This window comes from Lichenostomus cassidix, chromosome 1Aa (genome assembly GCF_008360975.1).
Source record: "Lichenostomus cassidix isolate B80296 chromosome 1Aa, HeHo_3.0, whole genome shotgun sequence".
Lineage (NCBI taxonomy): Eukaryota > Metazoa > Chordata > Aves > Passeriformes > Meliphagidae > Lichenostomus > Lichenostomus cassidix.
The window spans coordinates 15083262-15100771 of record NC_139480.1 but is presented as its reverse complement, the minus strand read 5'-3'; the positions used below and the strand labels follow the sequence as shown (position 1 = coordinate 15100771).

Below are 17510 nucleotides of genomic sequence, written 5' to 3'. Positions count from 1 at the left end.
TCAACTTCATCTTACAATTACTCAACAGCATAGTATCAAATTTCTTGCATTATTTATGCCTTTGTGCAGTATATTCATTGCAATGCCTGCCAGGAAAACTCTTCAGAACCATGACTTTTCCCACAGCAATAAATTAAAATGGATTCCATATCACAAGCTGATAACCACAACAGTAGAGCAAAACCTCAATTTAATGCATGAACCTTGAATTCTGCCATTGTTTTTAGTGTCAAACACCACTCAATTTCACAAGAGGAACAGCTGTTAAGAATGATTAAAAATGTTATGTTGTAAGCTCTCAAAATACACAGATACCAACCAACTTGAAAAATATCTTTAAGAACTTGAAAAATTTTAATAGAAAAATTGCAAAAAAAATGTTCTAAAAATATGTCAAGTAGCAGACATCATTGGTCTCACCTTTCAAAATGAGTCAAGAATATTCTCGTCCATTAAAAGGGAACAGATTTTTTTAAAACACACATGCTTTTGCCATTCTGCACATGTACAAGGCTTCAAATTACATTTGCACACAGCCTCCAACTGCCAAGCTGTCTTGAGAATACTTCAGGCTTCAGTCCCAAAGTCTTCAGTCATCCATGCAGATATCATACAGAAAGACTTTCCTAATGAAGCAGGAGCTTCAACAACATAGCACCAGCTATAGCAAGCTTTACTTGACAGGGAGTTGTGTGACTGAAAAGATTACTTCTTGAAACAAAAAAGTGCCAGTTGTGCAAATTCATGATCACTCATGATCAGGCAGTATAGGTACTTTCAAACACTCCTTTCATCTTTTGCTCCTCAGGAAGGGAATCAAGTGAAACATGGTCAGCAAATGAAGAGTGAGAAGAGGGATCCCACTGCACTGGGGAATATACACAGACAAAGTCTCCTGCTGTTCATCTAGAAAGGACACTAGGAAAAGATCTCACTGTACTGTCTGCACAAGGAAAAGGTCATTACTAACGTGTGCTGCCTCAATGTCACCATACATCAACGAGTATGATGGAGAAACTGTAGAGCCTGAAGGCTTCTCCCTTCCTTCACATGCATTCCCCATTCTTAATGAGCTTTCCACATCCTTGCTCATTTCTAAAAAGAACATTTAGAAGTAATTTACTGATTTATTAATTACAACTGGACATTTATCGGCGTGGATGAGCTGAATTCAATGTTTTTTGCTTTCAAAGACACTTGCTTTTGTGACTCTTCAGGACTTTTCCCCATGGCTTCTACTTTTAGAATATTTTTATTTCTACAGTATTTACAGCAACTCTTCTTTTCAAAAGCCACCTGAAATGCCACCAGTTTATTTTCTCTAGCTAAACTTTAACTTTGGTTCCTGTACCATTTTCCTCCAGTTTCTATACAAACCATGGATTCCTCACCTAAAAACTCCCATCTTTGCTTCTTCTCCCACATCCTTGCATCTCACCTCCATTTCCAGCTCTCGAAAGACAGACAGCAATAAACATGATCAAATTTGCACCAACTATTTTATACAGTGGTGTCTTGTTTTCCTCAATCTGCACATTAGATGGTTACACCATATAGCTGGGCATTTTCATCTGAAATCTGTCACTGGAACTGTGTTTCATTGAAGCTGAAGGCACATTTAGGTGGAAAGGAGGTAGTCATTCACAAGCAGGTTCACACAGGCAGGAACCAGTTACTCCACCCACTCCAGTCATGTAGAGGCACTGACTGGGGTGGTGTCACACCTGAACAACTCCTGTGACAGAGCCAAGATGGGATCCCACCACTGTCAGCTGTCAGAGTCTTCAGGCTGGGTCTTCCTTTGACATGCTGGGATGTATTTTCAGAAGCAGCACAGCGTCATTACTCCCCATGTTTCTTGGGCAAAAAGTCAAGAAAATCTCATCAAGAAGTAGTTCTCTGTAGCAGCCTTACTGGGCTCCATCAGGAGCACATGACAGGTGGCTTTGGCCCTTCTTGGTGCTTTTGTTTCATTTTTTTGGCAATGTCTTACTTGCCATCTGCCTGTTACTCCTTCCCCATGAAGAACCTGACCTTTACGAATCATCAGGTTAATGACAGCTCATTACTGCACCTGTGAATCAGGTTATAATTAGCCACTTCAGACAGATTGGTGCCAGGAAATGCAGAATTCATTGTTTAGGCTTGCACACCTACTGGGAAGTTCAATTCCAAAACCAGGTCATGTTGAACCATCCAGCTTATCAAGACCACTGACTGAGGGGAGAAATTATCTTTCCAACAGTGTCTGAACCACTCTGCATGCCAGAAATGAGTTAAAAGGCTGAAAAACATAAATAGTCCCCAGAACAACACTGTGTTCCTACGTGGGCTTCCTAACCGCTGCCTGAACCTAAGAGAACAAGCTGCATTAATTCCTCTTGGACCACACTTTCCACCAGAAAAAGGGTGTAACTGGTAACATCAACACATCCCCAACATGAGACTAGGTCATCTTTATGCAACTAGAGATTGCAGCCATTTAAAGCACAGGCTGTTTGAAACAGATAAGAGCAACCTCAGACAGTGGAGGAGACAAACACAAACTGCCTTTTTTGTTTCTCTCTCTCTTTTTTTTTTTTTTAATACCCTGAGGTCAGGGAAGCATCAGTATTAATGAATATTAGACGGTGTTCATGACTAGGACACATGCACCACTCAAAAGCAACTAGTGCAGTGTCCATTCAGTACTAGCCCACAGGACAGCACCAAAGTGTTATTTTTTCAGTTTTAAGTACAACACGATAGTTAAGGGAGCCTTGACACTGAAGGCCATTTCCCTTAAATAAACATTTTTAGTTGGTGCATATTAGGCCCTGAGTACAGCTGCAAGTTGAGATGTGTGTGAATCAACAGACTCCCCCAAAAAACTGGACACAGACCAGAGCTGCTGCACACAACAGGTGCAGTCACTGCCAGGATGTTCTCAGACATGTTCAAAGCAATTTTCCCACAGGCTAACTCCAAGTTCACAAGTGACCCACCACCAATCTTGCAACAGCTGTTTTGGAAGCCATTCAAGGCTGTTACATCTTTCCTACTGCTCAAAGCAACTTGAATGTGTGTGCACTTCCATCAAAAGTACATTCCATCCTCGTACATGCAAAGATAAGCATAAAGGAGGTATTTTCTTAGCCTAGTTTAAAGACCTATCTTTCAGGTATGCATGGCTTCTTAACCTGAAGAGCTGTTAAAAAACCAAGTTAAATAATTTTCATGTTTTCCATGTTCTTCCCAATAAAATACACCAAATCTTTCAGAAGCCCTTGCTATTCTCATCCACAATGAAGGAACAGTGACTTATGCAGAAGCATTGTCTATTTGGTCCTTGCAAAAATAGTTCACAATGATACCTAATAAAAAGGTTTGCTGTGTAAGTCATAGGCTGCTGGTAAGTGTTGTTGCAAAACTTTTTGCTATTTTTTTTCCTGCATGATTGTAGCTCACAATTTGTAAAATATGGCAGCAACAGCTCACACAGACTATTCCAGATTATTTATGTATCATTCCACTAGCAAAATGTCATAAGCTTCAGCTGCCATACCAAATGCTGGAATGTTCTCAACTGTATCTGTGGAAAACTTCAACATTATTATACATTGCTACATGTACTGTTCTGCCTCACAAACACTTTAGAATACTGCAACTTTTAAAATAATTTCTTTCTTACACCACAGCATAATTTGGTTTCTTTAGCAGTTCACTTCTTCAAGCAAAAAGAACAGTACATGCAAACCCCAGCCTTCAACTAAGTAGCACCAAGCTGCTCACTCCCCCACCAGGGAACATATGAATATCTATTTTAAAATCGTGTAAACAATTACCTGAGAAGCAGGGTGAATTTGACACAAGCAGATAGAACCTTCTGCAGTTACTTTGCTTAATAAAATTAAATTTCAATCAGGCATAATTTTGGCCTATTACATATTTGACTACATAAGCCAACATGTCACCCATAGTCCTAATAAAAGTATTTTTAAATGCCCACAGTGAAGTGCAAAACATAGTAAGCAATGAAGAATTTCACACAAGGAAGCACAAGTTGAGGAAAAACCATGGACAACTGTCGCTGTTGAGCAGCTAGCAGAGTAAGGAAGTCAGTTCTCAGTGGCAAGAAGGAAAAGCCTTTATTGTTTTGATTTCATCATATATATAGAGTTTTCAAAAGTCACCCAGATTGGTCAGTCAAAAACCTCCCCCTAGGCCTGATTGGCCAGGTCTGCACCGTCCAAGTCTTGGGACACTGTTTTTAATAACATCCAAACCTTATCTTTATTTATAAAACACAAAAGGATTTCTCATGGGAAAGACCTGTGCTAGCCACAGACAACAAAATTCTTCTCCCCCTTGGCAGAAACTGAAAAATTTTCAAAGCCTTATTTTGCTGTCACCTTACATACCCTGCCTGTCACAAAACGGTTGAGATAGTAGGAAGACTAGTTAGAGAAACACTCCGGTAGAGAGGATAATTGGCTGAACGTAATCCCCAAGTGCAATACCCAAGCTGACAGGACTAGTGTAATCCTTAGGATATCTAAATGGGAATACAGCACTCAGGGAGTCACGTCATCCTACCTTAATTTAGCCATGTCACGCCTGCGAGAGATTTCCTGTTGTCCGCTATCCAACAAGGCACAAATGCTGACACAAACACTGATAAACACAGACCTTCCATCTCTTTTCTCTGCAAAACCCATATTCACAAGCTGCAGTGGACCAGATCAGACTCTGAGTCAGCCTTATTATTCTGAAACACAGCAGGATGATGAGCACCTTCCTGCAGAAGAAGACAGCTCCTCATCCTCCTCCAGGACTGCCAGCAATGAGATCTCTTTCCCCATTCTCTGTGCATGACCTGGAGTCCAGGCACAGCTGCCCTCGGGACAAAGCTGAAGGCCTGTGCCAGTGCTAAAGACAAGCCTGGGGAATTTGCATCTCAAACAACTTCTTGACAAGAAAGTATCCTTTCTTTAAACATCAGTTTCATCTACCAATGGTAGGAAACAACGCTCACTGTATCTGTTACTGAGCCAACAGATACTCTCTGCATGTGATGAGCCCAAGCTTCTCCTCTCAACTGTCCACTCAACAGGCAATACCAGTCTAGATGCACAGCCACACCAACCAGCACAGGCAATGAAAATGCACTTTCACATCCCAGCTGTAAGAGCAACTTTAAAATGTCACTAAAAAAAAGTGCTTATCAGAGCAGTCCCAACCACCTTCCCACCGCACAGTCGTGGTGCTGGCTTGGGAACCTGACTCCTCCACAAGGACCTCTGAGAGCCCCTTCTAAGCTGACCTGACAGCACAGGTCAAGACTTCACACAGACCAACCTTGCATGGAACCAGTGATTTTGGAAAACCATCACTATGAAACATCTCCTAAAAAAATCCCACTGTACTAAATACTGAGAATAAGAGGGAAGGCCTAATTTATCTTTAACATAAAGCCTTGGTGCACCAACACTGAACACTCCATGAGTTCAACCTCTTAAGACAAAATTGTTTAACTAATGGTAACCAAATTGATGGAAGGGATGGAGTACTCTTGAGGAGACAGTGGAAAAGCTGGAACTCTTCAGTTTGGAGAGAAGGGTATTAGAAGAGAGGACTCATTGAGGATGGCAAATAAACTGATTACTGAACAGCTACTCACCAGACCTTACAAATCTGTAACTATGGGGCACTTCTTGAAACCACTAAGAAATCTATTAAAAAAGAAAGCAAATAAATTCCTTCTTTAGAGTCAAGAGGGACTTCTGCAGGGTACTGCCTCCAGAGCTTCCAGCGGAAGATAGCCCCAGCACTTTCAATAGTGTTAAATAAATTCATGGATAACAGGTCTGCAAACCAAGACTGAAGTGAAAGACAGAAATGTACTTCTGACACCCTTAAATAAAATATTTGTGAATGCTTACAACAAGCAGTTGAGGGAACAGGGGTTGTTTAGCCTGGAGAAAAGGGGGCTCGGGGGAGATCTCATTGCTCTCTATAACTACCTGAAAGGAGGTTGTAGTCAGGTGGGGGTCAGTCTCTCCTCCCAAGTAACAAGGTACAGGACAAGAAGAAATTACTCTAAGTTGCACCGGAGAGTTTTATATTTGGCCTTAGGAAAAATTCCTTCGCTAAAAGGGTTCTAAAGCTCTGGAACAGGCTACCAAGGGAAATGGTTGAGTCACCATCCCTGGAGGTATTTAAAAGACTTGTAGATGTGGCCCTTGAGGACATGGTTTAGTGGTGGACTTGGCAGTGCAGGGTTAATGGTTGGACTCAAAGATCTTTAAGGTCTTTTCCAAACTAAACAATTCTTATGATTCCACAGGAACACGAGGTAGGCAGATAACAGACAACAGGCAACTAAGCTCACATGTTTCCTATAAATGGCTCCCACTTCCAGTGCTACAGGATACCAGTGGACATGGACTGTTGGCCTGAGTAGAAAGGCATTTTTACACTTGAGTACAGAAGGAAGCAGGAGGCTGGGAAGACTTTGCATGGCACTGGGAAACCTCACATCCAAGCAAAACATTTTGCCTGTTTTCTCTTGCTTGTCACCTCTAAGTAACTGGCAGTGCTCGCAGCATGTGATCACCAACTCAGCCTGCACTGTCTCCTGATGACAGCACTTGGTGCTGAGCTATGGCTCTTGCTGCTCAGCCAAGAAATCCCAGCTGCTGCTGGAAGGTAACAGCTACGTACACAAGTGGTGTAGACCAACCAGGCCACCAAGCAACTGCTATGGTCCTAACATCTAAAGTCCATGTAGCCAAGCAGACTAAGGAGAGACAACATCAAATGTGACTCTTTGCATCATCAAGATGGATGTCCTCAAGGCTGAAAGGGACCTAGGGGCATGAGGAGGTGTTTTCATTTGCCGTTGCAGTGGCAAGGAAGGCTCAAATTCCACTTACTCCCATGTCTTTAAGGCTTTGGTGTGGCACTGGGATGTCCTTGCTCTGGCATGCAGTAGCTCCAGGCAGGCAAGATCCCAGTGGGAGGAAATCAGAAAAGGTGAAATGAAGAATATCTCAACTAGAAAGTGTCATGGCACTTCTGTAGCTACAGCACTATGTATGGCCAAGTAACTTATATGTACAGGGATGTTAATGATGTAGTTTTGCAGGAAAACACAGACAGCTGCTCTCTCTGTGAACTACTAATTTAAGAGCACCTAAGCTGGAAACACATGCTTTCACCAGCACTTTTCAGAGACAGTCAGAGATCTCAAGTGGCTCTCAGCTTTACAGTGAAGAGATTTCTCTTACCTTGTTTTAAGTATTTCAGTGACTCTTTGTTCTAGTTCTAATCTCCTCTGCCGTTCCTTTTCTAGCTCCTGCTTTAATGTTTCAGCATTTGTTTCTTCTCTCAGCTTCCTGAGCTCCTCCTCTGTTAATTAAACAAGAACACAAAGATTTAGTTATCCTTTAGTATATTCTATAAGAAATTTAAAATCTAATTATGACAGATTAGGTGTGGGGGATGTTTTTTATCCATGCTATACCAAATATGTTCACCAGAAAAAACCAAGTGTTCAGGGGCTAGACAGACTTCATAAAAAGCACACAGCTGTATCAAGTACAGAATGTTTCATCACAATTGTCAAGCAAGGAGAAAAACAACTCTAAAGTTTTATTTTCAAGATGCAAAACAAGCCCGTGGTACATGCTATCTTTATTTAAACACAACATGAGGTACTCTTCATTCCCAAAGAAATAATCAGCAGGAAAGGCTGTCTATTGATAAATCCAGTGGTCATAACAAAAAAAAAAAAAAAAAAAAAAAATCAATCTGTTTTCTTCCCTATGCCTATGGGCAGGAAAACACAAACCCATGAACTCACAGGAAGATATATGATGCCATATAAACCCATGCCCATCAATTTCTGGCACCAAGTCAGATGGTCCCTCTACAAGCCTCAGTATCTTACAATTTTAAGAAAGGTTTGTGAAACAAGAAACTAAGTTAAAATTTTTACACTTTTTCAAGGTTATAGTGTGCCCCACTAACCTCCATGTAATAATTATATATATAAATATACTCATATATTTACTTATACAAACACATACACACTCTCACAACATTTTTTACAGGAAGTTAGTTTCAACTATGCATAAGGCCTTTTTGTGGCTAATTAGCCTTGCTTTTTTGTCACTGGCAGTGTCCTTGCTAACGACCTTATTTAACTCTAGAGCTAAAATGGGGTCACTATTACTGACAACTTTTCCCAGATAGGCATACATGAGACATGGCAAAAAGAAGATTGGGAATCTCTTTTTAAATCAAAATTTACTCTACATTTTGTTCTCTGGGCTAGTTTTTAAGCTCAATCACAACAATCAATAGTAGAACAGCAGGTGTATTTCAAGTTTACAACAAACCAGAACAGACAATACTTGCTAATTCCACTATCATCATAGACACAGGGGTTCAGACTTTTTACATTGTTTTACATGATTGGTGTACTATGTTATACCCTCCCAGAGGGTTGCTACACCATCTCTTTCATTTCTCTTCACATACTGCCTTCTAAATCTTTAATAATCCAAGAATTTGGTATCTGAGCCTCTCTGACTCCAATGATTATGCTTCTTGAGAAGGTCTGGAAATGTCCAGAGGAACTGATAGACTCTCGGTGTCCTGCAGGAAGGCCTCATGCAGTGTGTCCAGTCACTTCATCTGCTGGTGGGAGATTGCCTGTCCTCCTGCAGCAGTAAGAGCTTTAGAGCACAGAATTAGGAGAGATGGGAAGAAGATATACAAATCAAGAGGACAACACGATGGCTTCCACCATGAGGCTACAGGTTGAACTCCAGCAAAGAGACAGGAGTGTGGTTACCCATCTCCCCAATGAGAGATGGTTAGTGACCCTGGGAAGAAGAGCTGAAGCACAGAAACCACGTTATCCTCCAGCAACTAAAACTGAGAATCCCCAAGGGTGGGGTAGGGAAATGTCCCTGTTGCAGCAGCTATTGTCTCTCCTGTAAATAAATGGAAAGACAGCTATAAGGGAAGACTTATACATGGAGCTGTTCCTAATTATGTATCCACAAGGCATTTTAAATCCAGCAAGAAAACTACATTTATAATTAGTTTACCCTACTTGCAAGGGCTTGCCTTGTTCCAGAACAAGAGCCTGCACAAATGAGGGAGAACATCTGTTGCACTTCAAATGCACTGGAGCTTGTGCAATACCATGAAGATGTCACAGAAAGTTCCAAACCTGACTGGATGTTATCTTCTCAAGACCATTAAAGGGAAAAAAATTCTTCATTACGCATTTTTTGTTTTATTAAAGAGGAAGTGACTACGTATTCTGTGTACATGAGAAAACCTCACACATTATAAATTAGCCTCGATGTCCTTGAAAGTCGCATCTTCCCGCTTCCTTAATTCCATTTGTTCTGACTGCACTACATCTTGTACTACTAAAACCAAAACAAAACCTCCAGAAATTTGACCACTAAGAGGAGAAGCAGTGCCAAATATTCTTTATGGAAAGAGGCAGGTTAAAGGGTGAACAGTAAATGAGCCAGAGCTCCTTAAAAAAAACAAAAAAAACCAACATCCCATCCTTAAGGACTGTCATAGCTTCACATTTCAGGGCATTTCCTAACTTTCCCATACATGACTGCAATTCAAATCCACCCCACTAAGTCCTTAAAGCAGTATTTGTTGCTACTTTGGCAGCAGTGTGGTCTGGCACTGTAAAACCTTCGTGTTCAGTTAGTTAAATACTCTTAACTCTGCTAAGCAACAGAAGCCACAGAGAAGGGAAGGGGGGAAATTTTTCCTTGCTCTCTCCCCTGAAATAATCTACCATTTGGCACAGCTGAACTGCACTTTCAAAGCATATTTCTCGATCCCTGAAGAGTCCTCCTGCAGAATGAGTGAAGTTGGCTACAAAGAGCAGAGGTCACGGACCCCTGAGAAGAATTCATAAGAACACTTCACCATGCTATCTATCTAGTGAGTTTTACAGAGGAGTACCCTTCTTGATGATGAGAATTGAGAGCTCCTTGCATTTCATCTTCAGACAGTCAAAATTCAAACATCTTCCTTGCTCTGCACACACAAAAAAGGGTAAAATATAAAAGGTCAAGCTTCAGCTTCCAGATTAATCATCTTCCATAATTTCCTTCCCAGGCATGTCTTCTCCAGGACAAGAATCATTAAAATATTGCTAGAGGCTCAGTGCATGCCTTAGATGGACATTCAGGTGAAGTGAGCAGCGATAAAGGTGACCTGGTTAGAGGGGGGAAATTAGTAACAGAAGAAAGTGTCTGCTGAAATACTGACAGAGAAAATGCTGGCAAGCCTGGGAACTAGGCCTGGGAACCAGAAGTATTGTTGAGAAGTGCAACTGTCCTCTCTGAAAGGCACAGCCAGGTACCTAGAAACATGAAACACCCTGAGATACCACTGATAAACACAAAACCAAGGAACCACAACAGCCACTTATCATCTGATGAAAAATAATCTGAACACAGGGAAAACATCCTGAGAAAGTGAGACTTGGTAGCTGTCATTGGCTGTTTTATCTACAAGAAAAAGAAAACCATCTAGAAATAATTGCCTTGAGAGAACAGAAAACAAGATCTGTCGGCTATTGCGGGTGAAAAACAGAAATTAACAGCATCTGTTGGCTGCTGAAGCAGTAGTGTCCTATAATTCCCTTATTTATCTCTGATATGACTTAATTTTTATCCAAAACAAAACTTTTCTCTCCAAGAACTTCCCATGCTGCACATACTTTTCCTTTCCTAAACAGGCTGAACTCTTCACGCAAACTTTCTAAGAGATCTTAGACCCTCACCCAGGACAGTTTGGTTTGTCCTCCCATATCTGGGACGGTCTGACCCATTCTGAGACCTGTCTGATGAGCTTGATACTGGTATTAATGTAAATATTTGCATCATAATTATATTTCTGTGGTATTACTAGGAAGTTGGCTTCATTAGTGAAGTATTTGTAGTAGCCTGTAACAGTGTACACCTACTTGGTTGCTGCCATACTATTGATTGCCCCCAAGAATTTATAAAAGCTCAATAGATATTTTATATATATACATATATCACTCATATATATATATATATTTGGGTTATAAATCATAGGTATAGTTGCTAGCAGTGATTTTTGTGGAAAATGTAGTAAAGTAAAGAATTTAAAGTAAAAAGCCTCCATGCCCTAGAGTATTAAAGAAGCCTATGAACTCAGTCACAATCTCTAAATACCTATACACTGGGTAGCTCTTCAGGTTGTGACAGCAGATGTAATACTGAAAAAATGCTAAAAAGCTCTCTAGCAAAGCCAACTTGTTTAGAAAAGCAGGACAATATCTGGATGCTATTGCTCTTTTAAAATGAGCTGTAGAAGTCTGTAAGACAAGGCAGCAATAGTGTTTCAACAACAATTATTACACTTATTATTGTACTGTGAACCCTAGGAGAATTGACCCCATAATAAAGACCATCATCAGTGATGCATCTCACAGGTTATCAAAAAAATTTACCCATTTCAATTTTTCTACAGCATTTTCTCCTTTACGCAGTGTAACATAACTGTCACATCTGAACTCTAAGGATTGGACAATTAAATTTTAAAGATTTAACATTTTAAAAAGCTTAGTTGATACCATGTAACTAAAGACAAGTACCCAGTGTTGTGTTGCATCATCTTACAGCATCAGCCACTAGAGCAAATGAAAAATTTCAGTTTGCCCCTCAGAATACTTGCTTGTTCGAAGTGTTCTGATAAAATGCACTTAAATACCGAAGTATTTTGTTCTGGTGAGACTGAACAGAATGTGAGCAGTGTTTAGAAAATTACGATGATACATCAGGCTAGGAAGGCGTGGCAGAAGGTTGGATGTCTAATTCAACACTACATGTGCAGTAAAGCGGATGTTTCCCTTAATCCCAGGATTGGAGGTAGATTAGGGAACCTCCTTGTAGCTGTTTTATATAACACCATTTCTTCCTATACCTACAGGTACACTGCAAGATCCCCTTCTGGGACAAAGTGACCAAAAATTTCTTTCAGGGCAGGGCTAGAGACTGCCAATCCCTAGCTACCAACTCAGTTGAGTGTTAGATCTAAGGAAATGGAGTTAAAAACTAGAAGTGGCAAAAAGCATATGTGCACCCTTCCCTGTCATATTTACATGGGGAAACACCAGTACTTAAGAGGACAAAAATAACCCTCCTGCAACTATGTTAATCATGGTAAATCTCCCTACAACCCTTTGAACATTGCTGGAGTTCAAGTATGTTATTTAATTGTTACTAAACACACTAAATCCCAACCACCAGTTGTGCTGATGGAGGCAGACACTGGGAGCTGCCCCCAGGGCAGGCAGCTTCCATCCTTACCAGACTCCCAATTCCCAAAGAATTAACTTTGTCCCAAGTAAACTGACTATGTGACAAAATGTCAGGAGTCTGAAAACAGATCTATTTTTATCATCCGAGACACTGAAGAGCTTTTAGTCTGCACCTTAGAAACAAGCAGCAAATGGCCATGCTGTGAAAGACATGGAATGTCTCCATCACTTGTGGTAAAGCCAAGACACACGAAGAACATTGTCTGACCAACAAGCAGTGATGGAGGAAGGACCTGCAATGGAAATCCCTAACCTGCAATTACTCTGCAATTTACATACTCCTCTGAAGGAATGTTCACAATTCATAGCTATAACTAGATACAGCTTAATTGTGCACTATTTGTTACCTGTTCTTCTAATCCATGATTCTACTTCTCCAGGGCATGTTTTTTCCATCAGTGACTTGAGAACCATGGAGATTGCCAAAAAACTTATCATAAATCTACCCAAAAGTTTTCAGATAAAACATTACGCTTTGATCCCAGACATTTTGAGATATTCTACTCCTTTGCACGCCAGATGCTTGAGAAGGTGCTTATTTAAGCCATCCCTCTAGCAGCTCCACTTTATTAACTATCCTTTCTTCTTTAAGTCACCTCTTAAGTTCATGTTATCTTTAATGCTTGGACTTTCACACTTCACTTGGGAATCACAAAGCTCCCTGCTTAGGAGGATTACTCTTAGCATTTTATGAAGGAAGAACCTAAAAAGATCCTTTGTCAAGCTCCAAACACCAGGCTGACTCTCTAACCCTTCCTTTGTCTTTGAGTGGTTAGGTGGACACTTCCAAAATGGATACCAGCATTCTTGTTGCCCACAGCTCTTCCAGAGCTGGATAACAAGTGGTCTGGAAGACCTCTTCCTTTTTTTTTTTTTTTTCTTTCCCTTTTTCTTTTGCATTTGGGAACACCTTGATGTGTCAATTTAATGGCTTTCCTTTGTGGTCAGGCCTCTTGCTTGTTTGCATGAATCCTCCAGACACAAAACATAGCAAAAATTATTTTCCAATAAGAATATTGGTGTCATAAAAAGTCAAAATGCAGACAGAATCATTAAAGATTAAGCATCTTTATTGAATGCATATCCTTTCCTCCTCTCTACCCTGTTTTATATAGGCATTTTGGTAGAGTGGAGAAGTGAAACAGCTAAATATAAACCCCACATTTTCAATATTACCTTTCTCTAGCTAAGTCTGCACCCATCAAAACAAAGAAGTGACCTGTCATATTCAGAACCAGTCACGCCAATTTCCCTTTAAAACTTTAACACAGGCTCAGCAGTTAAACAATTGCTTTTTACTTTGGTTTGTTTCCATCGTTCTTTTGTGCCTCTCTTCGCTCTTCCAAAGACAGAGCTCCTGCTCCAGTACTTACACTAAGCAGAGCTTTAGAGGACCAGTTCTGGAGTCTCTTTGCATACGCCTACAGGGCGGGGAGCAGTGTGGGCTCCTGCTGGGCTGATAGGAAATGAGCCAACTCTGATCCAGAGACAGTGGAGGGAAGGCAAAGTCTGAACCATCATCCTGCCTCCCAGCACAGTTAATATTCTCTGGTACTATTCTCCTCACCTGAACAGCAAGAGTTTCATATGAAGTGTTCATCTCTTTCATGTGATGAGGAAGACTGATTTACAAAATACATCATATTTGACAACATCTTCTTCCTCTGTGCCAACTGTTCCAGTCTCCTCTCTCACCATTTCTGTCATGTCCTACTTGGAGTGTGTGAGGTTAGAAAGAACTAAGATGCAATTGCTAAGGTTTGCACAAAATAGTTTGCTAACTACCAATTAGTAACTTTACATTTACATTGAATGACTTCAGTGGAGGTTTTCATGTTGTAATAGACACAGACCTGGTTCATTTGCCCTTCATTATGAAAGGATTTTAAATTACACTTCCTGAAAATACAGCTTACTGAGACAGATCCCCTTCTCAAAACATCAAGTGGAATGTTTTCTGTTGCTAGATACACTTTAAAGGTCAGCTTAGAAGTAATGAAAAATACTGCTGCTCTATGAATTTTCAGAAATTTCAGAGAATAAAAATGCAAGAAGTGTTGCAAAACCCACCTAAAATAAACAGAGCTGCTAAAATGTTGTCATTATTGAAGGAATGTTTTTCACTCTCTGGTTTTGGCAGAAGTGAAACAGTCTATAAATGTTGAAATAACGTCTGGCTTAGGAATAGCAGCAGGCTCTTCCAAGGCTTTTGTGTTACTAAGCTGAGCAGGGAAACGTAGGTTCCACACATGGCTCTGAAAATCTCCATCCCAGTTACACAAAAGGGAGATGCACAACAGTGCTGACCATTGCCCTGCCTGGGTTTTCACACCCTCTCTGCAATTCATGAAGCCAAGCTGGGCACACAAAAAATGCAGAAACGAGCACAGCCCACGTACATAATGCAGTGAGTAGGTGGTATCTGTTCAAGGCTCTGGAGGAGCTCAAACAATACATCCCTCTGAGCATTCTGCTGCATTTTGGTTCATCAGTGCCCTGAAAAGGCAGTGTGACAATAAGGGATCCTCCAGCATTCAGGCATCATCACCTGCATCACAAGGACATGCTTTGTCCAGTGAAAAGGGCAGATTGCACAAGCCAGGCCCAGACCAAGGACCAGCCCACGACTCCAGTCTGCTTCTGCACTGGGATGGAGTCACATCCTTTCCCTCTCCCCTGGTCTCAGGAACCTCCTGCTCTTGGAAGACAAGTTGAGAGCAAGCAAAAGCCCAACCTATCTCCTCCACCAGTCAGAGCAGAGTCCCTGAAGATGAGAAATGAAGATCTAAATGCTCATTAGTCTGTATTGAGGCCTCAAACCTCAAATACTCTACACTACTCATGACTGCCTCTTCCAACAATGTTTCCAGGAAAATGAAGACAGAGTTTTGGACATTTGTTTTCGGTTTTGTTTTTTTCTCTTTTTTGTCCAGGAAGGCTAGAAATCAACTCAATATACACGGTATGTAATGTAAGTGTCTGGATATAAGCAAAACCTTTCCTAAACCTCTCACAAAACTTTCTGCAGATTTTGAGAAGTCTCCTAGTCAGGTCAGTCCTAGAAAAACTTTGAAATTTGTTAGTAAGCAAATGAGAGCAGCTCTGGTGAAGAGACAGCTCTATAGCAAAGCCTGGACTCACAGATTTTTACTGCACCATCTCTGGGTGTCGAGGAAAAACGTTCCAGATTTCCCACCAGTCACCAAGGATGAACCACTCCTCATCAGACGAACTCCACAATCTCAATAGACACATGTAAATCTCCCAGGGACACCTTTTTAGTCCTTGGGAATCTAGGATTTTAAACTGAAAGGAAGGAAGTTTAGAGGAAGGAGTACAGGATGTGAGAAACTGAGGGTAAGCTCCAGTGCCACAGCACCCTCAGCGCTCACCAGCATCACCACACCCCACTTCAGAGCCCATGGTACAGCATCAGGATCCCTTGGCCAAGGGTTGACCATGCAGCAAGGAATGGCTGTTATGGCCCACAGCTGGTATTTGGGTCTCTCAGATATACAGAGCAGCTGCTTTCTCTCTAGCCAGGGTCTTCACAGCTACGTAAATCAGCTCCAGATTCTGCTTCAAGATTTTGGAACCTAAGGCTCAGATTACAGGCTGCAATGTCAGTAAGAAAACAGCAAAACCAATGCAGTGAATCTACACTTCTCTTCTCTAGACCTGCTACTGCAGCTGGTGTGACCCTCACCTTCGGATAAAGGTATTCTGACACTCTTGGTAATTGGACTCTGGAGCAGCTTCACTGTTGCATACAATTACTGGGACTGTTTGAGGAGGTGTTAGCACTCCTGTACAGAACTGGATTTCAGGACAGGTCTTTTGCTGGTCACAACCACCAGCACAAACTTGGCCTCTGAGGTTTAACACTTTCTAACATGCCATTTCTGCCTGAGAATTACATATAGTTTACTAGAGCCCTACTAACATGAGGTCAGTATTCTGCTAGGTTGCTCTTACAAAGAATCATCAAGTTGTTTATACCAGAAAGTGGGAGCCAGAGAAAATACTGTGGAGTTAGTCACACAAATGGTTCAGAAAAGCACATGAGGATGAACAGTGTGCTGGAGCAGAAATTTCAATGGGAAAGGAGCATAATCCCAACTTCTTTTGTGATGTGGTATAAACATCATGACTGAAACCACTGGTTTGGTAAGACCTTAAAGACTGCTGCCACAGTTTGCTGTATGGAGTGGAATGCAAAAACCCTTGTGGGAGAGGACTTTATTTCCTTCTAGTACTCATCTTCATGTGAGGTTCCTTTGATTTACCAGTTCATGACTAACCCTCTTCTCTAACAGTCACCTGATTTGTTCACTCTCAGCTGCTGCTACCAACTCCTCTTCCCTGAGCTGCTAAATTCCGCATTGCAAAAGGCTTGAACACCCTTGAATGAGAATTAGCTAATACTACATGAACACCACAGGATGCACATGTGGTTACAAAGCACCTTGTGGCACCAGGACCAGAGGACTGATGTCTCCAAAACTGCCCTCTGGAAGCAGGCACAGGAAGTAACAGGAAGAAAAGCAAGGTGTTTACCTCAAACAAAAAAGGTGCAAAAGCAGAAAGATCATTTTGTGGGTTGTTTTGTCTTTCAAATGCAAGAGCAGCAAACAATTTTATTTTTTATTAAGATAAAAGTAGGTTTTGAAATGGAAACATTACTAACCTTAGTATATCAATCTAACTGCCCTGGGTCAGTAGTTGCCCCAACTGGGCCCTCAACTAGCCCAAGGCAGTGTTCACGTGCATTAAAAAATAGGTTGTAGTAACAAGAAGTCCTTTAGAAATAAATTATGCTGATTGTCACAGCTCCAAGATGAAGTTTTTTCCGTCCACATGCACTGGAAACTCCAGCAGGCTAAGCTCTCTGCACTCTTCATTCAGCTGCTGTTCCAAGTCTTTTTCTGCAGAACCCACACGAATACCACAAACTCAACAGGCACATTTTCAGCATTCCTATAATAAGGCTCAGAATGAGCCATCAGATTAAAGAGATTATGACCATTCCCACACAGACAGGAAAAGCAACTTTAGCCCCTTTGGCTGGGAGAATCAGATGATCCCTCATCCTTGCTTAAGACATTATCCAAGATCTCTTTCTCTGTGT

The 17510-nt window shown here is 41.2% G+C and overlaps 1 protein-coding gene across 5 annotated transcripts in view; it reads right to left on the bottom strand.

Moving 5' to 3' along the window:
* Positions 1-17510, bottom strand: part of GRAMD4 (GRAM domain containing 4) — a 75791-nt gene that overhangs the window by 22970 nt on the left and 35311 nt on the right. For all 5 annotated transcript variants that reach the window (XM_085041455.1, XM_085041459.1, XM_085041442.1 and 2 more), the window contains exon 4: positions 7269-7389. In XM_085041455.1, coding sequence (XP_084897581.1) covers positions 7269-7389 — 121 coding nt within the window. The remainder of the gene's footprint in view (positions 1-7268; positions 7390-17510) is intronic.